The sequence below is a fragment of the Mustelus asterias genome, chromosome 9 (genome assembly GCF_964213995.1).
Source record: "Mustelus asterias chromosome 9, sMusAst1.hap1.1, whole genome shotgun sequence".
Lineage (NCBI taxonomy): Eukaryota > Metazoa > Chordata > Chondrichthyes > Carcharhiniformes > Triakidae > Mustelus > Mustelus asterias.
In genome coordinates this window covers 124373616-124400661 of record NC_135809.1, presented here as the reverse complement: position 1 = coordinate 124400661, position 27046 = coordinate 124373616, and the positions used below count along the sequence as shown (strand labels likewise).

The window sequence follows — 27046 nt, the reverse complement described above, 5'->3', positions numbered from 1 at the left end:
TGGATAGGCAGGGCGAGGGGAATTGTTAAAAGGTACTATGCTGGAATTTTAAGCTGTTAACTGTATACAGGTAGGACGAATGGTTACCATTTCTCTTTGAAACTTGAGCCAACTAGGGCAACTTAGTTGGCCAATAAATCAAGAATGGCAAATCGATCTTAAAATTGGTCAGATGGACGGCGCAGATTTGGGCCTATGACGCATGCATGCTATGTTCCAAATCTCACCTTGTCCCTTGGAGAGAACGATGGTCAGAAGTGAAAGGCGAGAGTGAGGAGAAAAGTTGTACTAATTTGTTCTCGTGGATTTCTTAGGGGCACAGTGGTTAGCACTGCTGCCTCACAGTGCCAGGGACCTGGGTTCGATTCCGGCTTGGGTCACTGTCTGTGTCTGCATGGGTTTCCTCCAGCTGCTCCGGTTTCCTCCCGCAGTCCAAAGATGTGCAGGTTAGATGGATTGCCCATGCTAAACTGCCCCTTAGTGTCCCATGATGTGTACTTTAGGGGGATTAGCGGGCTAAATAAGTGGGGTTTCAGGGATAGGGCCTGGGTGAGATGCTCTGTCAGAGACTCGGTGCAGACTTGATGGGCCGAATGACCTCCTTCTGCCCTGTAAGGATTCTGTTCTATCGGCCAATAATCAAGAAGAAATAACCCAGACGTGGAGGATGTCTTTTGCCAAGAGAAAGGGAATAATAGAGGACATGCAGTGGTGTCAGGCGGTTACCAGGCTGGTAGCCTACTACAGGTAATACGTGTCATGGAGACAGACAATAAACACCTGCTTCGGCTGCCTTGATCACGCACAACTAGGAGGAGCGGGAGAGAACCAAGCAGGGCAGGAAACTGGGGTCGGGTGCAGGTGGAAAGAAAAAAGGGGAAAAACTGATGCCAATGATTCCAATAAACGTAAAAAGAAAAAAATTCTTTGGCCTTAAGATAATCCTTGCTTCTAAGTAGATTTTCTGTCCAAATTCAAAAATTGCAAATATTTTCCCTCGGTGCTCTGAACTTACACCTGAACATTCAACTTGTTCATAAACATTGAGAAATATTTGCATTTCCTTATGTTTTCAGTTTTAAATTTAAAAAAGGCTATTTTGCCTGTGAAACTGAACATTTCCTTGGCAATTAACACCAGTAATTTACACATACATGTATTTTCTCACCAGCATACCACTGTGACATGATATTCACCAAAGCCTTGAACGCTACTGGACCATGTATCAAGGATCACCTGAGATTAACCTCATGATTAACTGGAGCCATTGTGCGGAATATGCCAATTTAATTTAATTTGGATTTATATGAATAAGAACGTCTATTTTAAAATAGTCAGGGAACAATTAATATTTGGTGAGTACTGCAGGGCAGTGGCGTAGTGGTATTGTCACTGGACTCTGGGACCTGGGTTCGAATCCCACCCTGGCATATGGTGAAATTTGAATTCAATAAAAATCTGGAATTAAAAATAAGTCTAATGATGACCATGAAACCATTGTGCCTCGTCGTAAAAACCCGTCTGGTTCACTGATGTCCTTTAGGGAAGGAAATCGGCCATCCTTACCTGGCCTGGCTTACATGTGACTCCAGATCCACAGCAATGTGGTTGACTCTTAAATGCCCTCAGGGATGGGCAATAAATTCTGGCCCAGCCAGCGACACCCACATGTCATGGACGAATAACAAAAAAAGGAACAGAAGTAGGCGATTTGACCCTCAGCCTGCTCTGCCATTCGACAAGACCATAGCTGATCATCTATCTTAGTGCCATTTCTCTGCATTATCCCCATATCTCTTGATATCTTCAATGCCTAGATGGACCCAAATTTGTTATTGGCAGAAATAATACTGATTATTCTAAAATGTTGCATTTTAAAACAAGGGCAATTAGTATTAACACCATTACCCTCTTCACCAACACCGCCCCCCCCCCGACCCCCAATCACTCCTGTCCCACTCCCATTTACTTTTCACTCCTGAATGTGTTCATGGGTTCAGTAACCCTTGGATACTGCTTAAGTTGCCTGCCTTCACGTGACGAGCCCAGTGAACGTTGACAATCTGTTTGATTGCATGGGCATCTTCGCAATCGAACCCAAACCTGGTCTCGTCTGATGCCAACTCTCTAGAGTGTCACTGGATAATGATCGGGAGGAGAAACACTGGTTGATTTTGTCTTGTTCCTAACACAGAAGTACTGAAACGAACAATAATCCTTACCACTGCCTTGCTTGATGAATCAGGAACCATACTGGTGTTTCTTTTGCTACCTGTTTGAGCCAGTAGGCAAACTCTTGTACAATACTTTCAACCTACTCTACATTTAGAGGAAGTTTACTTAAAATATGTATAGGACCAAATCTTTGAGAGTTCTGCTGAAAACCTTATTCGCAAGAGTGGTTCCTACATAAAAGTTACTGCAGTCCTTTCACCTCAGCTATTGTGAGACTTAATGTTTGTTTATAATCCAACGCACTAGGTTGGAAACAACATTTTCCAAATAAAATACAATGGCTAGAATCTTACCACCATTCACACCAGTGGGATTTTCCCTTCCCGCCGCAACGAATGGAGATTCATTTCCGCCAAAATCTCTGACTTCGCTGCAGCGGGGGCGTGGCGTGAATGGCAGGTAAGATCGCGCCCGATATATTACACCAAAATATTAGATGTAGACATTGAGATGTTAGGAGCTTAGAACCGAACAGTATAATTTTAGGAATTTAAGAGCAAGTTTTGCCAAGGGGTTAATTCTGAACACAGATGATCCTTGAAAGACAGGGCCCCTTTTGACCAAATTAATTGTCTGATTCATGAGCATTACCTGTCTTGTTTCCTTGGTAATGTATTTCTGTTGAATTTGGGACTAGCAGTAGGGGAAGAGAGAGGGCTATGGGATGGAATCAAGCAGTAAAGGGAAGAACAAAGAAGAAAAGGTAGATTAACACTTAGGAAAGAAAGAAATGAGAAAAGAAAAACAATGTTAGCAGATCTGAGAATAAATACATCTATATCCAACAGCAAAATTAAACATTTGGTTCATTTAAAATTTCCAATTTTAACTCTACAACGTCGAACCAATGAAGTAACAAATAGGAAAAGTAAATCCACAGATCATTGACAGATTATCTTGGGGTGAATATAGTAAGTTTAGAAGCAAGTCATATGGATGTTGTTAAATGTAACGATCACTCTGACTTATCCAAAGGGTTTTGGCACAAATACAGAGACTGTGACCTCATAGAACTGGGCGGTGGCACAGGATTTGTTGGTCTTGGCAGACAAGAGGAGTTGGCCAACAGCTTGGCACCGCTCAGAGGCAGAAGCAGGAACATCGGTGACAACACTGGGGAGATGTTCTGTGGCCTGGCAACAGCCAGAGAACTGAAGTTGGGCAATGTGGGATGGGAAAGGAGCCGGTTCCCTGGCAGTGGTGGGGAGACAACCATGGGGGCTATCATCATGTGGAGGGCTGGTGCCTGGCAACACTAGGGTGAGGGGTGTGTTGGCTGGGATTTCAATGGTCCGACAAACATAAAATAGCAATCGCAGGTTGTAAATGAAGTGCAACATGCTTAGAAGTATTGGCAGGTGAGCTCAATTAATAGTGGGAGTTCAATGGAAATCTAGATTCAGGCTCAGAGGAAGGGACAGGCCTGTGCATGGGAAACATTTTAATTCAGGATTTTTAAGATCGGCATGTTCTCGAGCATGTTCATACCCAGGTTCAAAATTTAGGTTTTATACATAAATAGACAGTAACTGAATAAGCCCTATGGCTGCTGAAAAAATGTGCCGATTGCACAATACATTTTTGGATTGACTATGGTAGCTTTAAATAAATAAAGTGATTTAATTGATTACCCTTATAGGTGCTCAATTCATTTACTATTGGTTTAAATTCAGTGAATTGGATATTTAAGCTCCACAACATAACCAATTTAGTAGATAACACTCAAGTGAGGGATTTTTAAAACATCCATATTCATAGGGTGGCAAGGCAGCACAGTGATTAGCACTGCTACCTCACAGCCGATTCCCGGCTTGGGTCACTGTGCGGAATATGCACATTCTCCCCATGTCTGCGTGGGTTTCCTCCGGGTGCCCCGGTTTCCTCCCACAGTCTGAAAGACATGCTGGTTAGGTGCATTGGCCATGCTAAATTCTCCCTCAGTGTACCCGAAGAGGCGCCGGAGTGTGGCGACTAGGGGATTTTCACAGTAACTTCATTGCAGTGTTAATGTAATCCTACGTGTGACATTAATAAATAAACTTTAAACTCACTGACCCATTTGAGGTGTGATATGTTTCGGAGATACATCATCATCAGTGGAAGTGTACTTGATGCAAGACATTTAGTTATATAGAATGTGATTGTCGGTCTAGTATACACTAAAATTAAAGAACGGCTTGGCATTTGAAATGTGTACTTCAGAACATGCAATGTCCCAGGATTATTCACCACAAAACGTGGAGGATATTTCAAAGCTGACAGGCAAAAGAAAATGGGGTGCCAAATCAGTCTAGGACAGTAGAACAAAATGGGCAATAGTGAATTGGCCGGAAGGTTTAAAAGCTGTCTGATTCTGTTTCCAACGCAAATTTATACCCCAATATCTCTATCATTGGGCTGGCACGGAAGTGTGCGTGCTTCAGGCAAAAATCCATCAAGCCGTACCTGCCAAAGATTAATGGATACCACTGTCTATTTTTAAATTTTGAAACTACTCAAATTTGAGTCTATATTGCAGCAGCATCGCTGTCATGGTGCACAAGTACTCCTGGGTGGCACAGTAACAAGCGACAACCGTTCAGCCTGAGGATTAATTCATTGAGAAATATGTACACAATGGCTCACAGTCATTAATTTTCCCATTTTGCTGCCGCCGTGCTCTCCCACTGTTAGCACACTCAAAACAAGGGGGCCTGTACTGTGCTGTACTGTTCTACGTTCTCTATGTTTCCCACCTTCGTATTGTCTCACGCATTCGAGGCTTACACCCTGCCCATTTCATTTACCTCGAAACGTAGCTGCTCCTTCTCAATTTCTCAGTGATAAGAAATTTTCAGGAAATATTATTCAGGGGGTTAGGCTTATCAGAACATCAGTTTTTTTTTTAAAAAAACCATTACTGAAAGGGTCAGAATCTAGTTTCATAGCACGAGGAAGGCGGATATAAACAACTATCTGAATAAAGTTAGTGATATTTTGCTTCAGAGATGAATGAATTAAAGCAGTAATCTTTTACAGAGGAAAATCAATTTGGAAGAAAAAAAAACACTAGGAGGACAGTAAATGGACTGGAGATGTAAACAAATGACCTATCAGGCAAATATATCAAATGTTCCATATTCATGCAAACACTATATGGACCCCGAGGTCGTCAGGAATGACAAGGTCTAATTAATAAGAATGTTGAATAAGATCACTTGTAAAAGCAGGAATGTGCAAATCTATAAAATGCCACTAAATGATATATCCTGGTTTCCTACCTCTCAGACATTGCCGTCTTAATGCTGTTAGTCCTCACAAAGGGAGTGAGAGAATCTTCCTTGGAGGGAGGGATCAAGCCACTGGTCGAGTTGTGATGACTGAGGCCACCTCCACTGCTGAGGGAGATGTCAATGGATTCACAGCTGGTGTGCAGGCTGTTTACCGACTGATAACCTGGGCCATCCTTACTTATGGTGGAGGAGCTGCTCAGACTGGCACCCCACGGGGCGCCATTTGAGGTTGTGGAATGGACTGACGCTGGACTGGAGGCCAGGGGAGACTGTATCATATCTGTAGTCTTGTTATAGAGTGGGCTGCTGCCTCCGCTGCCCAAGCAGGACGGAGGAGAATCCAGGCTGTTCTGTTGGCTCATAGTGGCATGAGGATTGGAAATGACTGTGGAGTTCTTCATGTTTTCAGCTGTTGTGACAGGAGCTTGCTTAGTGCTTGGCTTGACCCCGAACAGTCTAAAAAAAATGCAAAAAAGAACTTGTAAGTGATATCTTTAATTTCCACAACAATATACGATTGTTTCTTCTAGGAAAAACACCTGGAGGGACTAGGAGTGTGGAAAAAAAAAAGTCAGTTTACAGAACAGCACAGCTGAGAAGTGCCAATATAGAACTTGACATTCTCCTAACCAGCCCTTTGTTAAAATGATTAAGTACTTTTTTTTTCAAAGACATGCTAGTTTTGCCTGACGTCTAGACAGAACTTAATACCTAATCCTCTCAATCCATTATTATTTTAAAGAAGTGGTGATAGATGAACTGAAAGTCTTTTCATCGAGGTAATTTAATCTAGATAATGGTGAGGAGCAAATGTTAAAATGATTTGTAAATGTAAAAAAAAATGTTATCATTTAAATATCCAACTTGGTTTGTTGCACACATAATGGGGGGGGAAGAAGGGGTGGTGGTTGCATGTCACGCATGCGTGTTTCACAGAGGCAGCCCCTATACATCAGCAGTCACCTCCACGTGTGCAGTTTTGGAGATTCAGGTATGTGAAATGTGTGCCGGAATTTCACTGCCTTGCCCGCCCGAGGCTTGTAAGATCCTGCCCGAGACCAACAGGAGAATGCCGTTCTGCGAGCCTCGCCCGCCCCGATTCTGGGACAGGCGACGTGATAAAATTCCGGCGATGATGTGCGCAGGTTAGGCCTGGCAGCAGCAGATCTGTATTGTGTGCAATCCATTGGCGAGGTAGGGTATGCCTTTGGATACAGTTCTCGGAAATCTTTGGAGAAGGTCAGGTGCCCCTCAGCATTGTTAAAAGTAGTCATGAATGTGTGTAAAATGCACATAAACTCATTAGCTACAAAGCTCATTGGGAACTGTCAGAAATGCCAAATGAACTGTCAAAGGCAACTGTCAAAATGAATCATCAAATGTAACTGTCAAGGCATTTAGAATTACTACCTTTTGAAATTATTTGAAAAAAAAATGTCGAAAGCGGTTAAATCATTGCTTGCTATTTCAATCACTCAATCTGTTGATATATTAGCTGAGGGTTACCATTGCTGGATTAGTGCTGCATGACAGATCTCACAACCTTCCATTATCACAGTAGGGTGCCTGACATTCCATTGTTTTATTAATTCTTCACAGTAGGGCCATGAATTCCAATGCTTGTTTTATGAGGGATTATGCACTTGAATGAAATGCTTGTTCTTATGTAGTTGAAGGAACGTAAATGTAGTAAAATGATTTTCATGAACGAATGTTTTTGTTAATAAAATCTGCACTATATAATTAAACTGTATATTATTTAATTCCAGCATGGCTCCTGAGGACTGCCCATAGTGGATATTGGCTGAGTTGGCACGGTAGGTGTAAGGTTAAAGGATGGTGGATGAGATGCATGAGGTGGCACGAGTTGGCATGACAGCTATAAAAGGTCATGTCTGCACCCCTCACTATTGCTCCTCCACTCTTAGACTGCCCCCCCCCCCCACACCTTCTTCCCCCCCCCATCCCGCACTAGCCCCCTTGTGCAGCTGAGCCACCCACACTGCCGTGAACTTGGCTCTGGCTGCACCCGCCAGAGGAAGTGTCACTCTCACCATTTTCCAACACAGAAACGCGGTTCCAGAGCGAGATGCACTCTGGGGCTCTCCTGACTACCTGCTTGTCCTCCTCCTTCTGACTGGTGGTCACCCATTCCCTCTCTGGCTGCACTTCCTAAAGCTGCAGGATGGCCACATATAAAAACGTGCTATCCCGAACCTCCCAGCCTCGCGGGCGATCCACCCCTGTTCCTCCAGCTGATGCTCCAGCTTCGAAATCCAGCTCTCAAGCTGGTCAAACTGGTGCCACTTCCTGCAAAAATGATCATCCAGATTGCAAGGAATGTCTAGGAATTCCCATGTGCTGCAGGCCGCGCAAAACACGGGACTGATATCCCCAGTCATAGTCTTTTTCTATCCTTTGTTAGGAAAGCAAAGGTAGTTTTAAGGGATTTATATTTGTATTGGTAAACATTAGGTATAGTTTAAGTATGTTTAATTTAATGTTTTTGTGCGTAGAAGGGTAAAACCTGGACAATGGTGTTTGTATGGGGGTTGGTTTCAGTTCCAGCTGTGTTTCTATAGTGCTTAGAGAGGGCTAACGTGTGAAGAATAAATAAACCAGCAGTGGTTGTTTAGCAACCGGGGTCTTGTAAGGATAATAAAAAGCTTTTAGGTTTCAATTTTAGTTGAATCTGTTGGCAGTTGGAGACAGGTCACTAAGGGGTGAACAGCCCTCAACTCAGCCAGGAGAAGCTGGACAGGACAAGAAGATTGCAAAGATGCAAACTTTCTAAGGAATAAGAAACAGTGCAGATAACCAGGAAATTGGGACAGAAAAACTGTTAAAGATAACTAGCGTTAAGAGACCAATGTATTGTTCAGAAGAGTTTCAATGAAGAGTAAACAAAATGTTCTGAGTAAACAAGGTGTTCTGGGCGGCACAGTGGTTAGCACTGCTGCCTCACAATGCCAGGGACCCGGGTTCGATTCCAGCCACGGGTCACTGTCTGTGTGGAGTTTGCACATTCTCCCCGTGTCTGCGTGGGCTTTCTCCGGGTGCTCCGGTTTCCTCCCACAGTCCAAAGATGTGCAGGTTAGGTTGATTGGCCATGATAAATTTCCCCTTAGTGTCAGGGGGATTAGGAGGGCAAATATGTGGGGTTCTCGGGATAGGATCTGGGTGGGATTGTTGTCGGTGCAGGCTTGGTGGGCCAAATGGCCTCCTTCTGCACTGTAGATTCTATGATTCTATGAGTTAGAGGGACAACGGTAGCAACTAGGCTTGAAGTGGGACAGCAAGAAGACACCAAGAAGTCAGCGAGAAGGTTAAGATTTCCCCCATGACGTCCCCCCTCACAACTCCTCATGCGCCTCTTCATCTTGCTCTCGTGATTGTCCTGCTGAAAAGCTTCAACAGTCTTTTTTCAGAAATACTCAAGTTCTTGACTACCAATCAAATATTTACAATAAAACTCTTTCAAACAGCAATGTGCAAATGACCAGATAATGGGCGAAAACCTACCACTTTGTTCGTGGCAGGGATTCACCGATGTTGCTGAAAGTGAATGGAGTTTTGGCTGGGACACCAAATTCCCCGATCTCACTTGCAGCGGGACGGACATGGACGTGATCAGACGATCCTGCCCCATGTCCTTTTTAAACAAACAGCAGTGCTCACTATAGAAAGTTTAAGTAACTGTAACACATTGATCTCAAAAACATATGTTCAAATATAATTCATTTTATTCATTCATGGTATGTGGGCATCCCTGGCTGGGCCAGCATTTATTTCCCATCCCTAATTGCCCAGGAAAAGGTAGTGATGAGCTGTCTTCGTAGATCAGAAGAAGATCAGAGAATCCTTACATTGCAGGAGGAGGCCATTTGGCCCACCGAGCCTGCACCGACAACAATCCCACCCAGGTCCTATTCCCGTAACTCCAAGTATTTACCCTGCTAGTGCCTGACACTAAGGGGTAATTTAGCATGGCCAATTCACCTAACCCGCATACCTTTCTTCACCCGGTGAGCCGCTGGAATTCATTCCCACAGGAAGTAGCTGATACAAAACATTGACTGTATTCGAGAGGCGCCTGGATCGAGCGCTTGGGGAAGAAACTGGAGCACCCTGAGAAAACCTATGCAGACATGGGAAGAACGGGCAAACTCCATACAGACACTGACCGGAGGCCAGAATCAACCCCCAGGTCCCTGGCGCTGTGAGGCAGCAGTGCAAACTACTGTACCGCCACAAATACTTGGAGGGGTGTTCTCATGCGTCTGCTCTCCTTGTCTCTCTAGATGGTCGTGGTTGTGGGTTTGAAAGGTGCTGCCTAAGGAGCCTTGGCGAGTTGCTGCAATGCTTCTTGTAGATAGTATACACTGGGGCCGCTGTTCACGGAGGTGGAGGGATTGAATGTTTGTGGATGGGTTGAAGAGGTGCGGGTGGGGGGCGTCAAGTTGGCTGCTTCACCCTGGATGTATCTTAGATGTATCTTCAATTCTTTCTTAATGAGCAACAGGTCTTTAATTTATCGATTCCAATTGAAATAACTAAGATAAAAAGCATGACAAAGGTTGATTTTTAAAAAAGTATTCAACAGCTTCAACAGAGTGTGGGACATATTTCTTTAGCAATGTTTGGAGATTAAAGGCTGGCATGAGCTAGGTACTGCCCCCCCCCCCAGCTATTCATCATCTCGCTGAAGTGGTCCAACAGGATGCCCTTTCAAAATTCCAACTATTAGAATTGACTAACAGCTAAACGTAGAAACATATAAACTAGAAGCAGGAGTAGGCCACTCGGCCCTCCGAGCCTGCTCCGCCATCCATTTTGATCATGACTGATCAATAAAATCGATATCCTCATCCCGCCCCCCTCTTCCCCCATATTCTTTGATCCCTTTAGCCCCAAAAGCAATACCTAATTTCTTCTTGAAATCACGCAATGTTTTGGCCTCAGCTACTTTCTGCGGTAGTGAATTCCGCACACTCACCACCTTCTGGGTGAAGAAATTTCTCCTCACCTCAATTCTAAAAGGTTTACTCCTTATCCTCAAACTCTGACCCCCTACTTCTGGATTTCCCCACCATTGGGAACATTCTTTCCGAATCTACCCTGTCTAACCCGGTTAGAATTTTGTCGAAGTTTCTATGAGATCCCCTCTCACTCTTCTAAACTCCAATGAATACCATCCAAATCGACTCAGTCTCTACTCATATGACAGACCTGCCATCCCAGGAATCAGCCTGGTAAACCTTCGCTCTATTCTCTCTATAGCAAGAGCAACCTTCCACAGATAAGGGCGCCAAAAGTGCACACAATACTCCAGGTGTGGCCTGGAGCTGCTTGTATTGGTGTTATTTCTAAACACCAAATCTTAGGAATTGTATTAGGCCAAACATTGTTAATCTGGGATGCTTTGGATTTGCTTATTTTCGATCAATTCTCAAGTACTCACTCACTCCTCCAAACGTTGAATGATGCTAATTATTCAGATAATATTCTTTGCTAATATCTTTTGAAACTGCTTGGCTTTTGCCCTAGATTTTTGACATTATGGATAGCGAGGTTGCGGATTCTACACCACCATCCCCACCCCAGCCATTCTGCTCATTGAAGTAGATGTTTGACTGATGTTTATCTGTGGATAAATACTAGGCATTGATGATGATGTCTCTGAGACTAATGCTTCTGCTCAGTGAAATCCCTGTGGAAAGGTGGAGAGTAAGTAAAATAATGCATGTGAAGAATTCATAATAGATATGGCTGGTCGAGTGAATAAATGGGAAGTGAATTGTGGGTGCCCTCGCGGTAAGGTTATTGAATTCTTTGGACAGGGCAGTGGACAGTAATGGATTTTGCCACTTTGTGCCACGTTTTGGACATCCCAGTCCTAAGGGATTATGTGGCCATGCTGTGGAAATATAGGGCGGAATTCTCCAGCCGCGCTGGGCTACAAGCCGGAAATTCCTGCCCGACCGTCAATGGCATTTCACATTCTCCACAACCCACCCGCTAAAATTCCAGCGGCGGGCAGGATGGGAGAATTCCGGCCATAATGTTTCTGCAGCAAGAATTTCAAAGCCCAATATCTCAGCCAGATTTCAAGAATGGATATTCCCTCCCCCTCCCCAAAATATCCCAGACCACATTTTGAGCAGGAATGCAGCCTTGGCCTGAACAGAAGTCCAGAACCCAGGAAAATGAAACATCAGAACAGAAGTAGGCCATTCAGCCCCTCAAGCCTGTTCCAGCATTCGATGAGACTATGGCTGATCTGCATCTGAAACCCACCTAACTTGGCTCAGTAACCCTTAAAAGCTTTGCCTCACAGGAATACATCAATCTCAGTTACGATATGTTTGATTAACCTCCAGATATTTCGGGGGATAGAATTCCTGATTTCTAATACCATTTGGCCGAAACTTTCCGGCTGTTCCACCGGCAAGATCTCCAGGTCCCATCGATGGCAAACCGCCTACCGCCCTCCCACCACCCTCAATGTCATGAGTTCCCTGACAGCAGAGGGTGCGAACAATGGGACTGCTGACAGTGGTGGGACTGGAAGATCCATCCATCGGACAATGTCGGACATTCACCAATGTCGCAAAACATGTCACCCTTTGTGTCAAGAAGCAGCTTCTGACATCAACTCTGAATGGCCTATCTTGAGTTTAATGGCTGCACATTACGCTGTATTCTCTGAGCAGAGAAAACGGTTCATAGAATCCCTACAGTGCAGAAGGAGGCCATTCGGCTCATCGAGTCAACACCGAACACAATCCCACACAGACCCTATCCCCTTAGCCCCATGTATTTACCCTACTAGACCCCTGACACTAATGGGCAATTTAGCATGACCAATCAACCTAACCTGCACATCTTTGGAGTGTGGAGGAAACCAAAGCACCCGGAGGAAACCCACGCAGACACGGGGAGAACGTGCAACCTCCACACAGACAGTGACCCAAGCTGGGAACCGATACCGGGTCCCGTTTCTCTCCTTCTACTCTTTCAAATCCTTTCATCAATTTATGTACCTCAATTAGATTCCACCCATCCCTGAGCTCCTCCATAATCTTCAATATTCGAGGGAATAAAAACATAATCTATGCAACCTGTCGTCATAATTTAACCTGTTTGAGCATTCAAAATAGGCAGATTCAAAGCACTTGGGGAGTTAGGTGCATGACCTGTATATCACAGCCAGTCCTGTCTTATCATTTCAGTTCTGATCGCCCCCCCCCAAGCTTTAAATTAGCTGAAAAACTGTAAAACTGCACGCTAACAGCAGAAGCATGCTCATATTTTCCATACATTTTCCAAGCCAAGGTTACAGGGGGTCACGAATAATGTATATTTTGTTGAGCCCACTGGAACGCATGCAGCACAGAAAGGTGGGGGGGTAAAACTGACTTAGTCCACGGCGTCCCTGCAAACCCGCAGCAAATTCAACTGCATAACCCACCTTCCGTGTCCGAGACACAATCCGCTGCTTCCATCCAAAAGGAATTGTGTTTAAATTTTTCAACATTTATAGTTCAAAACGAGGGCTGAATCTGCCAAATTTCCTGCCGCCCCAGCAGCTGAAGGTGGAGTGTAAATGCAAGGGTTTCTCCTCATCAATCAGGAGTGTGCCCTGGCGCTGTTCAAAAGGCCCCTATACCTACATGCGCATCGTTGGAATCCGAGCCAGATGTACAAATCACAAGTCCATCTGCAAAACTGCGTGCACAGTTTGGCAGTGGCTTCGTTCTCTGAACAAAACAGATGGGAGTCCCAGACAGGTAAGAGACAACCCTCACTTTTTAACAGATTGTATCACATAGAACAGTGAATAAATTATTCCCATCTTTGAGTGGGATCCAAGTCCAAAGTGCACTGGGTCCCGACTGTTTTAATTTTTCAATTTTACATTTATGGTTGAAATACAGCTTACATTTCTGAATTGAAGGTTGCTATAATTAATCACTGGATTATTTAGCGATAAATTCTCATCACGGATTCGAATTAATTGATGATTTTGTTTTAACGCATGATTGAACTTGGAGCTTCCAGCAGTGGAGTGGAGTCTAGTTTTAAGTGGAGCACTCTCTTCAAATGGAGTAAATCATTAGGAACTATTTATTTCATTGTTTATAACATAACCTATCACATAGGCAGCGCAGTGGCACAGTGGTTAGCACTGCTGCCTCAACACCAGGGATCCAGGTTCAGAGTCTGCACGGTCCCAAGTGTCACAAGTAGGCTTACATTAACACAGCAATGAAGTTAGTGAAAATCCCCCAGTCGCCACGCTCTGGCGCCTGTTTGGGTACACCAAGGGAGAACTTAGCATGGACAATGCACCTAACCAGCACGTCTTTTGAACTGTGGGAGGAAACCGGAGCTCCTGGAGGAAACCCACGCAGACACGGGGAGAACGTGCAGACTCCATACAGAGAGTGACCAAAGCTGGGAATCGAACCCAGGTCTCTCGTGCCAACAACAAATTTTTATAAATATTAATGGAATTGAAACCCACAGCTACTCCACATGCACAGTGTCGCTCAGGCATCAGATTTATCAAATATTTTGGTTCCGCCATGGTGGGACCCGCTGCAGGTGGTGCGACGGACCAACCAGAAGTTCACTGACCTTGGACAGGACCTGCTCATTCTGGCGGCAGGCGGGGACCGGAAAATCTCGCCCTTCAGTAAGACAACAGTCGCAACAAGTCATACTCATATAGCACCATTATAATCCCAACACATCTCAAGGCACTTCACAAGAGTGTGATCAAACAAGTTTAACACAGATACATAGAGGCATTAGGGCATCGATCTGTAATGTACACATTCTTTTGAGATAAGGGTGGCACGGTGCCAGAGTGATTAGCACTGCTGCCTCACAGCGCCATGGAAACGGGTTCAATTCTGGCCTCGGGTGACTGTCTATGTGGAGTTTGCACATTCTCCCCATGTCTGCATGGGTTTCCTCCAGGTGCTCCAGTTTCCTCCCACAGTCCAAAGATGTGCGAGTTAGGTTGATTGGCCATGCTAGGTTACCCCTTCGTGTCAGGGGGACGAGCAGGATAAATAAGTGGCATTATTGGGACAGGGCCTGGATAGGATTGTGGTCTGTGCAAACTCAATGGGCCGAATGACCTCCTTCTGCACTGTAACGATTCTATGATTCCAACTGCTAAATTTAAAACTTGACTCCCTCAGGAGTGAACTGCATATATAAAATGCACACCGTTCTGAGAAGAAGAATTCACTATTTGTAATGAAACCACGAGCACAAGTAGAAAGATTTACAACTACAAATAGTTAGTGGGGGCGAGGAATTTACTCCAATTTAGTGCATTTGTAACCTCAGTGCGCCTGGCCTCAGATTCCATAATACACGCGGGGCAAGTAATGGGCAGAATTGCACGCGTACACTGCAACTCTACAGATTCCCAGCGGCGAGCAGGAAATTTTGCCCTCCGAGTTCAGCCTGTTGACCCCTGCGTGAGCTGCACTTGGCCATAGCTCTGAACCAAATTCTCAGCACGAGTGCACCAAATGAACTTAACAGATTGAACTGAAAGATGACTATTAACATGCAGTGACTAATGCTTGGAAACCATGGGTGTTTACTGCTTACATTCACAACTTTATAACTGTAAAATATTACTTGCCTGCGTAAGGTGGGGGAAGCTAGGTCGGGATATTTGGACCCTTGCTGCCGAGCGCTCTGAGAGCCGTTGGTTCCGATCGGTGCAGGATTTGCTTTGACAGAGTTGGATGAAGTCACACTTTCTGTGTCAGACGATACTCCCTTCTCTTTGTCAGTCTGGTTAGGTAATGGAGGCACTGTGTTGCCCGAGGCTACCTTGGATGGCTCTCTCAGTTTTGAAACGGGAAGAACTGCCGATTTACTGCTGATGTTGGAGTCTATGCTGCTGGTGCTAGACCGATTTCCAGTCCCACGGCTGTTTGATTTACTGGGCCGAGGCAGACTGCGGTATTGCAAGTTAGTGCGTGCATTCAGGATAAGATAATTCTCCTCAGTGCTCTGGGAGCCATCAACACTGGCTTTCCTACCTGATGATCTACCTATAAGGCCTGACGACTTGGGGATTTTACCCAGGGTTGCAGAACCACTGGTAATAGTGGCGCCACTTGCTGTAATCATCGTGATTCCTCCTGAGGATCCCCCATGCTTCTTGAATCCAAAAGTGTTCGTTCCCCCAGTTGAACGTGAAGCGCTAGATGGAGGTTTCTTCCCTTCATCCCCACTGCTGCGGCCTGCGTCTGAAGGGGACCGATGGACATTTGTCGATTTAGGAGACAGTCTGCCCTTTTCTGACACCTTAGCATCATCAGTTTTTGCTACAAAAGAAATACATAAAAACTTAACACAACGGCTTATGTCACATAGATTTGATAAAACAAATCCCCCAGATAACACTCAAGGTATATCCAAATTCAACTTTTTAAACATTGTTTTCATTTCCTCCCATGTTCAAACACGTTTGTATAACAAAAAAGGCTTTTCGCCGTTCTAGTAAGACCTTGCCTTTACCTCCCTTTGACAAAAATGTATCACAAAAATGCATGGTTTTGGCAATAAATTCACAATTGCTGAATAGTGCCAGAGGACTGAGATACAAATAACAATTTTGCGCCTTTAATTCTTGAGATAGGGTGACCTTAAATGGAGGATAAATTTCATGATAATGAAGCAGATCCGTAAAATTACTTCAAACTGAAATGTAATGCACAAGTTTAAACTGGTTAAAGGTAACAATTGGACTGAAATCAAGAACGTCTTGATACAAAGAGTGATTAGCACAAAGAATGAATGACTGAATACACAGTCGTGAAAGCAGAAACCCTGGAATTATTTTTAAAGAAACTGGATCTCTCTCTTTGGGTCAGCTAAGGTGACCACTGTTATTCTCATTTATCTGGTGATCTTATAATGAAACCGATAGGTAGTGGTTTTGTCTGTGTCTGTGCTGTAAAGACAAGTGTGGCGTTACTGAAAGTTTCACTTCTCTGCAGACATCAGTGGAATTCCAACTGTAAGACTTGGGAGCAAGCGCTCCCATTACTGTTTAGAATGCCATGGGACAAGGGGGAGCTGGGTGCAATGATTCTTAGGCAAAGGAGCCAGGGCACCATGTGAGTTCTTAGTCTAGGAGAGACTCTTGACATCATCAGGGGTTGTGGGTGGTGTCAAGTTGAGTTCACGTCGTCTCTCGATTTCCTGGCATGCCTTCCTTCAGTGACGTAGGCCTAGATTGATTGGAACAAAACCAAAACCTCCTCAAACGCACCTAGCACCCAATCATAGTATATGCTGTACTTGACCTGGTACACACTTTGTCCCATTTGCCTTAGAACTTTTTCTCATTCACTTACATTGCCTCCCAAGACTCAATGCTAAATGTAAAATCCCCAGCAGAGGGAGTCTGCTAAGGAGTACTAAAAACAGAATCCAGATTTAATTGCTTGTGCACAGTTCTGATTCTAAAGGGGGGAATTTTCCCGACCCGCCCGCCACAGGAATCGTAGCGGGCAGGGGGCGAACCATGCAATGGTCGGTTGACCTCGGGCGGGATTTTCCAGTCTTGGGGCGAGCGCAGTCAGATAATCCCACCCTAAATGTCTCAGGCTCGATATATATAATGGGCGGGATTTTACAGACAGACTTGGGCGAGTCCAGAAATTCCCGCCTGAGGTCAACAGAGATTCCCGTTGTCAGACCCTCGCCCGCGCCGATTCCGCAGCGGGCGCGATGGTAGAGTTCCAGCCAATGTTTCTAATTTCACACTGAGCTTCCTCTTGAGATTTCTTCATCCTACCCTGTTCTCCATGGTTATCCCCCATTCCAGAATATTTATCCCTTACACTGTGACCTCCTGTACATTCCCTCTCCCTTTGACTCACCTTTGGTGGCAGGGTTATCAATTGCCATGGTCCTCATGTCTGCTACAACCACAGAAACACCTCTCTCTCCACCCTTTATAAACCTCTAAGAAAAACCAGGCCCTAATATCTACAGGAGCAAGAGGGAAGGTTTTGAAATGGGACGGAGGATGTGAGGTGAGGGGAGGATGTGAGGTGAGGGCTTATGGTCAGGAAACCAAGAAGTCGTGCTTCCCGAACATCATGGCATTTTAGCATGGTTTTGTTTTCCATGACCCTTGGGCAAAAGCCAACCTGGTTGGCAGGCTTCACTGCGTGCCAGGTGGGAAAAGTTTCAGAATATGCCACAGTCCATTTTTAGGCCAGTGTAGTGGTACAGGGGGTGGTGGGAGGCAGGAGATCACAGGGGGAGGGTGTAAAATTGTGTTGGGGGTAGGTGGGCAAGGGTGAACATGGGGGTACGTAAGGCTATAAGATATAGGCGCAGAAGTAGGCCATTCAGCCCTTCAAATCTGCTCCATCATTCAATGAGACCATGACTGATCTGGGTGTGATAACCCTGAACTCTACTTTCCCACCATAACCCCATCACCTTCAATTTCCTTAGGATACACAGCACAAATACAAGTTATTTAGTCCAACTAATCCATGCTGCTGTTTCATAGAATCCCTAACAGTGCAGAAGGAGGCCATTTGGCCCACCGAGTCTGCATCAACTCTCTCTGACGGAGTATCTTACCCAGGCCCTTTCCTCCACCCAACCCCATAACTCTACACTGAATAAAAGCAAAATACTGCGGATGCTGGAATCTGAAACCAAAAGAGAAAATGCTGGAAAATCTCAGCAGGTCTAGCAGCATCTGTAAGGAGAGAAAAGAGCTGACATTTCGATCCAGATGACCCTTTGTCAAAGCTGAGATTTTCCAGCATTTTCTCTTTTGGTTCCCATAACTCTACACATTTACCATGGCTAATCCATCTAACCAACACATCTTGGGACACCAAGAGGCAATTTAGCATGGTCAATCCACCTAACCTGCACATTTTTGGTCTGTGGGAGGAAACCCAAGCAAACATGAGGAGAACGTGCAAACTCCACACAGTCACCCAAGGCCAGAATTGAACCAGGGGTCCCTGGCACTGAGAAGCAGTGCTAACCATATTTATACTCCAGTTGAGCCTCCTCCTATCTTTTCTCATCTAAACCTACCATCATAACCATCTTGCCCATTCGCTTTCAAATGCTTGTCTAGTTTCCCCTTAAATACACCTATACTCTTTGCTTCAACCACATTCAATGGTAGCAAGTTCCACGTTGTTAACACTCTCTCGGCAAAGCTTGAGTTCTCAATTCCTAATTGGATCTCTTGGTGACTATTTCATATTGATGGCCTCTTCCCCACAAGAGGAAAGGTTTGGGGGTTATAGCAGGCAGTGGGAATTGGGGGGAGGGGCGGAGAGGTGTTGACGTTGATGAGAAAGGAGAGGAGGATTGTGGAGATAGCTTGAAGGGATAATTCACTTAGATAGTGAGGGGGAGTAGGGTGGATTGGGCTGAGGTTTGGAACGGGGGAGCGGGGCACAGGGATGATAACAATGCAAGGATCTTGCGCAGCCACTTCAAAGAGCAGTTCAGAGTCAAACATGTTGCTGTGGGTCTGGAGTCACATGTAGGCCAGACCAGGTCAGGATGGCAGATTTCCCTTCCCTAAAGAGTGAACTACATGGGCTGTGACGCCAATCGCGCCACTGCTGAGAATAACTATTAATTCCAGATTTTTATCAATTAATTGAATTAAAATTCATCCAGATGCTACCTGGATGGGATTTGAATCCACGTCCCCAGGCCATTAGCCTGGGGCTTTGAATTACTAGTCTATGCCCCCTTCGTCCCAATCTTTTGGCTGAGGAATAGTATATGGTATAGAAAGATCTAAAAACAGGAAGGAAACAAAAGGTTTTTAAATACAATAGAAATTATGGAATGTGAAATGAAATATAGGGTGGAATTTTCCCAACCCACCACTATGGGAATCAAAGCGGGCAGGAGACGGACCATGCAAAGGTCTGTGGACCTCGGGCGGGATTTTCTGGTCTTGGGGCGAGCGCAGCTGGAAAATGCCACCCATAAAGTCTGTGTAACAATAAGTTATGATTATGTTTCTTCATGAATCCATAGAATGGTTTTTTTAAAAAAACTTTCATGATCAAATGGAATTATACTTTCAAATTTGTATCATTTTTCCCATTCTTACATACAATGTGCCGCAGTCTTTTAGGAAAATTTTGATTTTTGGGGGTCCTCTCAAACATTTCCCTCCTCCTACAATTGCTCTGATAAAACAACCAAGTTTAGGCTCTGCATGGAATGGGCCAGAATGATCTCCTCAGTCAACCTGATCACTGACGTGAGTTGGAGAGACGTTCCCCAGCTTTTTACACCCCCAAATTGGCCTAGATTTCCTCAATTACCTGTCCCAGGAAATCACATGATTCTGAGCAACGCACAACGCAACGAAATTGCATGATATAGTGGAACCCCGATTTAACGTGCCCCGATTTCGGATATAACGCGATGGTGTAATCGGATCCTTTTTTTCCCGCTAATAATTGGCAAATTTAGCGCAACCCCGATTTAGCGCGACCTCGCTTTTTTCGCGACCCCGCTTTTATGGACCCCAACCATCGTGTTATATCTGAATATCGTGGTAATAAAAACCCTTTGGCAAAAGTAACATGAGTGGGGTTAAAAATGAAGTAAAGCATAAACCAATTGGAAATGAAGTCTAGTGTTGGGTGGATTATCTTGATTTAAAATGAAATTCAACTTAACCTTAAAAGTTATTAACCTGACACCAAGAGAGAGAAACAGTAGAAAAGGGGCCAAGTTTAAGTGAGAATTTCATTTATTGGGAAGGGGTGACATTGCATCAGGGGTGGGAACATGGACTGAGAGCTTTATTTTGTGTATTACAAGGACATTTAGGGTGAGATTTTGCATCCATTGACCATCAACAACTGAAAAATCCAGTGCAGTTTTATGTCAAGATTAATTCAATCTAAATTGTCGTCATCTCTAAATAATAACACGACAACTAACTGATTTTAGGAGCAAGGATGAAATATTTTGCCATGTTAATGTACAGTACGAATTTCACAAATATTTTTTGTCACTGCTTAACGTCATTTGCCAGTTGGGGCAAAGAACTTGGTCCAAAGATGTCCAGGTTAGGTTGATTGGCCATGCTAAATTGACCCTAGTGTCAGGGGATTAGCAGGGTAAATATGTGGGGTTACGGGAATAGGGCCTGGGTGGGATTGTGGTTGGTGCAGACTCGATGGGCTGAGTGGCCTCCTTCTGCACTGTAGGGATCCCATGATACTTGTTTATTTGTGAAAACTCGCCAGAGGAAAGGCTGCTTTCCTCCGTGAGTTTTTAGCTGCTGTTGCCATCAATGCACTTTCCATTCATCTGTACTTAAAACATTTAGACCTCTAATTTTAAGCATGAACTCACCTGAAGAACTGTGCTCGTGAGTGGAACAGATAATGAGCATAACTCCAGCTGGTTATTGTCCAAAATGGGTGACTTTGTCATGAGTGGAAAGAGGCTGAGCATTAAGACTTGGGTGCGTGGCTCGGGATGTTATACAGTACTGCCAGTGCTAAGTGGATGTTTGCACTCAGGATACCTGGTCACGTGAAATACATTGCTTGCAGAAATTTTGTCAAAATAGTGGCTTTATAAGCAGCTTCACTGCTTCCCTGATAACCCACATCATCAATCGGACTGGATCAAAACCTTGGGGTTGGATTGTTATGAACTGAGCAAAGCTCTTTAAACCAAATACATCTGTGTGGCACAGTGGTTAGCACCGCCATCTCACAGCGCAGGGACCTGGGTTCAATTCCCGGCTTGGGTCACTGTCTGTGTGGAGTTTGCACATTCTCCCCGTGTCTGCGTGGGTTTCCTCCGGGTGCTCCGGTTTCCTCCCACAGTCCAAAGAAGTGCAGGTTAGGCGGATAGGCCATGCTAAATTGCCCCTTAGTGTCAGGGGAACTAGCTAGGGTAAATGCATGGGGTTATGGGGATAGGGCCTGGGTGGGATTGTGGTTGGTGCAGACTCGATGGGCCGAACGGCCTCCTTCTGCACTGTAAGATTCTATGACTCTGAACGAAAAAGATCTAACGCTGACTAAGAAATAAGGTGAAAACTTAATTTGGCTCCAAGTGCTTATTTTGCCTTTCAGAAAAATGAATCAAAACTAAGGACTGATCAGCTGGGACACTTCCTACTGATCCCCACTGTGTTCAGACAATTGTGAACTCGTAGTTCAGTTCAAGAACTTATCAGCAGTGAGGTCCCATCCAAAGTCAGCTCTGGGAGGGGTTTCCAGGTGAGAGAAGGTTAGGACTTGAGTTTAATGTCTACTACTTTTTCCCATTATAGGCTTTGGCACAAATGGAGTATCCCAAAGTCCAAAGATGTCTGGGTTAGGTTGATTGGCTATGCTAAATTGACCCTAGTGTCAGGGGGATTAGCAGGATAAATGTGTGGGGTGACGGGAATAGGGCCTGGGTGAAATAGTGGGCACAATAAGAAGTCTCACAACACCAGGTTAAAGTCCAACAGGTTTAGTTGGTAGCACAAGCTTTCGGAGTGTCACTCCTTCTTCAGCACTCCGAAAGCTTGTGCTACCAAATAAACCTGTTGGACTTTAACCTGGTGTTGTGAGACTTCTTACTGTGCTTATCCCAGTCCCAACACTGGCATCTCCACATCATGAGATTGTGGGCACAAACTTAATGGGCCAAATGGCTTCTTTCTATACTGTAGAGATTCTATGATTCTATATCAGATCTGCTGTCAAGAGTGTGCACGTATTTTATTTGGAACACCCACTGTGAAATATTGGCCAAGAAAATGATGAGATTTTGTGTACACAATTGAGTCTTTTCCTATATGAGCAGCTGTGCCATCTTAGACAACAGTCTGAATAATAAAGTGATAAAATCATTATAAGGTATATATGTTTTTCAGCGTGCTGTTTCCGTGCCTGTTAGTTTTAATTTCTGCTGCCAAAGTTTCCTCTACCTGAGCCTTTGCTGCTCACCAAAGCATGAAAGTGGGCTATGGAAAAACCTGAAATATTCAAGTGTTTAAGAGTATTCGTAAACTGGTGTCAAATCAGCAAAGCCTGCTCCCAAACTCTTGCTCCTCTGCAGCGGAGATCTGAAAATCACGTCCGTTACTTTGACACCTCTTCTGTTTCTTAAGAGTCAAACAGAGTTATTGTGTTTGAGGGACACAGATCACTGGCTGAAGTGAACTCCAGTCACTGCAACAAATGGCCAGCTAGCCAAGGAGAAAATAACCTGCTGAACAGTGGATACAATTGACTCAACAGGAGTTCATCTTCTCTTGAAGGTCCGCTAAGACATTTTTTTTTTTAAACGAGCACTTTCACACAATGATCAGCTGTGTCCTCCTCTCATTCCCATCAAATCCCGGATACAAAATGCACCAAAGCATAACTTGATCCAAGTAGATCACCAAACTCAGTTGATGAGAAAATGGAATATTCAGATACATTTTAGAATTTTTGGAAAGTCTGCGAGGGTGAGACTCGCTCAATGTTATCTTGGTGAGCCATTTGAAAAAGCCTCAGGCGCCACGCTGGCACAGTGGTTGGCACTGCTGCCTAACAGTGCCAGGGACCCGGGTTCGATTCTGGCCTCGGGTGACTGTCCGTGCGGAGTTTGCACGTTTTCCCCAGGTCTCAGTGGGTTTCCTCCGGGTGCTCCGGTTTCCTCCCACAATCCAAAGATGTGCAGGTTAGGTGGATTGGCCATGCTAAATCTTAGTTTCTAAACCTTAGTTTCTAAAGGTGTGTAGGTTAGGAGAATTAGTGAGATAAATATGTGGAGTCACAGGGATAGGGTCTGGATGGGATGCTCTGTCGGAGTCAGTGCAGACTCGATGGGCCAAATGGCCTCTATCTACACTGTAGGAAATGTATGATTCCTCCCAAGAACACAACTGAAGCCAGCAGCGGACTCTGAATGCCTCCTGCGTGTAGGCAGAAGAGACCACTTCCAATTTCCTTCTGAAAATTAAATGGCTAATTCTCCTTACCTGCTCCATGCGCTTTCAGTGTATTTGTAGATGATTTAGCCCTCGGTGTGGTGACGCCAACCTGTGCCGTCATCCCTCTACGCCAGGATCCTGTCTGGGAAATGACGGTGGTCTTCTTATTTGAGCTGCTTTTCTCGGACTCATCAGAAACATCTGATGGGTTTCGTCTCCACTTCGAGCTAGAATCCATCTTTATTCCGCTGTCCGATCCACCGTCCGATCTCTTTATTTCTTCTCCAGACCAAGTGGAGTTTCTCTCGGAATGCTTCTCTGAATCTGTCTGGGGCTGGACAAACCAAAAGCCATTACTTTCACATAACATGCTCTCTTTACTTTATACAGCAAGTGTGGACAACTTGTCCTTATGGATTAAAACAAAATGTTTTTGGTGTTGGTTTCCTGACTTTTTAAAGATGTTTAATTGCCTCGCAATTAATTATTTTGACAACTAAAAGAGGTGCACAAATTTTCATCTGTGGTACAAAATAATGTGGAATCAGGAACTGTGAAATATGTGGTTTGTGCTCAGTTTATATCTTCCTTCAGTTAGGCCTTCCGCTCCATACTTCCACACCTGTTTTGGAGCATATCTATGTTAAAATATAGAATCATACAGTGCTAGACGCTCAAAGGCAATGATTTGCCAAACTGAAGATGAAAAGGGCTTGATGCAAACAAATCCTGCAATAGACTAGATGAGTGAAGATGACATCTATGTCCAACTTTTCTATTTAGTGTTTTTTTAAAGTATGTTTTCATCAGTATTATTTTCATATAGAACCTCACTCTTCCGCACTTGCACCTGAAGGAGCAGCGCTCCGAAAGCTCGTGCTAGCAAATAAACCTATTGGACTTTAACCTGGTGTTGTGAGACTTCTTACTGTGCCCACCCCAGTCCAACGCTGGCATCTGCCCCTCACATTTGCACTGGTATCTGCACCTCTCAGATTCTGGATCAATGCTGCGAGCACAATTGGCAACATGTTACGGAGTCAAACTGCATCATAAACCCTCCTATTGCAAGTAAACGGTCACAGAAATTAATCTTTACTGTGGTGAATACATGAAAAGATCATGCAACATTATGCACTGTGCCACCGTGCAGGTGGCACAGTCATTAGCACTGCTGCCTCACAGCACCAGGGACCCGGATTCCATTCTAGCCTCGGGTGACTGTGTGTGGAGTTTGCACATTCTGCCCATGTCTATGTGGGTTTCCTCCAGGTGCTCTGGTTTCCTCCCACACTGTTCAGGTTAGGTAGGTTGGCCATGCTAAATTGCCCCTTAGTGTCACAGGGATTTAGAGGGGTAAATACGTGGGAGGTTGTAGGGATAGGGCCTGGGTGGGATTGTTTTCGGTGCAGGTACGATGGGCCAAATGGCCTCCTTCTGTACTGTAGGGATTCCATGTCACAATTTTTGTTCCTTTTATAAATTCATGATTTTGATGTCTCCCGGCTGTTACATCCTACTGCCCTGAAACACAAAATAATACTGGGCACAGCGGCAGCAAGTTACTTTTTCTCTTCTTCCAATATGCCACCATCTTTCCTCTGTAAAAAGTAGCATCTACTGCTAAGGCATCACTCCGCTATTCTGCACAAGCATTCATTCTTGATGTGCAAGATCTGTGTACAGTTCTGGTTACTCCATTATAGAAAGGATATTATTAAACTAGAAAGAGTACAGAAAAGATTTAATCAGATGCTACCAGGACTTGATGGTTCGAGTTATAAGGAGAGGCTGGATAGACTGGGACTTTTTTTCCTGGAGCGTAGGAGGCTGAGGGATGATAGAGGTCTATAAAATAATGAGGGCATAGATCAGCTGGATAGTCAATATCTTTTCCCAAAGGTAGGAGAGTCTAAAACTAGAGGGCATAGGTTTAAAGTGAGAGGGGAGGGATATAAAAGGGTCCAGAGGGACAATTTTTTCCACACAGCGGGTGGTGAGTGGCTGGAACAAGCTGCCAGAGGTAGTAGTAGAGGTGGGTACAATTTTGTCTTTTAAAAAGCATTTAGACAGTTACATGGGTAAAATAGCTATAGAGGGATATGGGCCAACCGAGGGTAATTGGGTATTGGTAAGTGGTTTTAAAAAAAAGGGGCGGCATGGTCAAGTTGGGCCGAAGGGCCTGTTTCTATGCTGTAAACCTCTATGACTCTAAGTTCACGGCGTTTAGTCAGTAAGCTATTTGTCTTTACAGGTTATTAAGTTGCAAATTACTTTTGCCTGGAAAGTATGCGTGACTGGATAGTCGTCATGAGCAGGGCCTCTGTACAATTGGGAAAGGAAATCCCACTCCCATAGCAGCTGGGCTGTGTTAAGATAGCCTCTGTGTTTCAATATCAAAAGACCAACACCAGAAAGTAAAGTAAATTTTCATTAATGGTGTTTGTATTTTACTAAGATTTCTATTTTAGAAATGGCAATTCCTTTAACTCAATAGCACACAGTTATGCATATTATTTAGTGAAAACAGCAGCCTGAAATGTGTGCCATTACCTAAATTATACATACAATGCCTGTAGTTGCTGATTCACCTTATTCATTTTCGAAAACAATAATTACTTTATTTTGAATATAAAGGTTTTCCATTTTTAGAATCATTTAATACGGGTGCAATGTGGGTTATGAAATGTACATTTTCCTAAAATAGTTTCTCCAGAGACTTTTTTTAAAAATCCTCCCGGCACAAAAGCTACTCGATTTCCCCAAATCTCTATTAAGTGGTGTGAACCTTCCCATCAGAAGATAATTTGGCAGATTTAAATTGTGGCAGACATTGTGCGAAGTCATTTTATTCCACCACAAGAATGAAATGATCCAATAATGTGAGTCAAGCAATGTCGTTAGCGAGAACCTGGTGCTAGAAACGGAACACAATTATAATTAAACGACGGGAGTGAAAGGCATAGGCTGTAATTCCGACCAGGCACACTAAGCAATTCTAACAGACGGGGGAACACAGACAGACGCACACAGACACATGCGCACACACGCGCACACACAGAATAGGTGAGGAATAGTGCACCTTACATGAGGCAAATTGACTATTTCAAATAAAAACCCAGGAGTTCAACGAAACACTATTCTTAAACAAAACAAAAATCATGCAGTTCTTTATTAGACAGAAAGCAATGTTGGATTCCAAACTCAAGTTTCCATAATGCAAACAAATCAATGGGTATTTTCAACATGACCAGCAACATGGACAATATTATACCTGCTATCTTTAGGCAAATATAAATAAGATAGAACCGTTACATTGCAAATATTTATTGCGATACAATAATGGAAATTCATCAACCACTGTTAGAAATGCTTACTCCACCTTTCATGACAGTTCAAATGTTGGACATGTTAAAAGCCGAAAGATCGAAAGTGACAAGTTTCAATCAATTGAGTAATTTTCAAAGTATTGTAACTCGCTACACATTCAGAGCAGTTCATTAGGTACAGCAGATTAATTCCGGGGGGTGAAAGGGTTGACGTACGT

General features: G+C 44.2%; 1 protein-coding gene across 2 annotated transcripts in view; it reads right to left on the bottom strand.

Moving 5' to 3' along the window:
- The window catches only part of nav2a (neuron navigator 2a), a 385063-nt gene that overhangs the window by 108657 nt on the left and 249360 nt on the right, over window positions 1–27046 (bottom strand). For both annotated transcript variants that reach the window (XM_078220996.1, XM_078220997.1), the window contains 3 exons: window positions 23548–23833; window positions 15175–15868; window positions 5496–5963 (listed from right to left, as the gene is read on the bottom strand). In XM_078220996.1, the coding sequence (XP_078077122.1) occupies window positions 5496–5963; window positions 15175–15868; window positions 23548–23833 (1448 nt within the window). The remainder of the gene's footprint in view (window positions 1–5495; window positions 5964–15174; window positions 15869–23547; window positions 23834–27046) is intronic.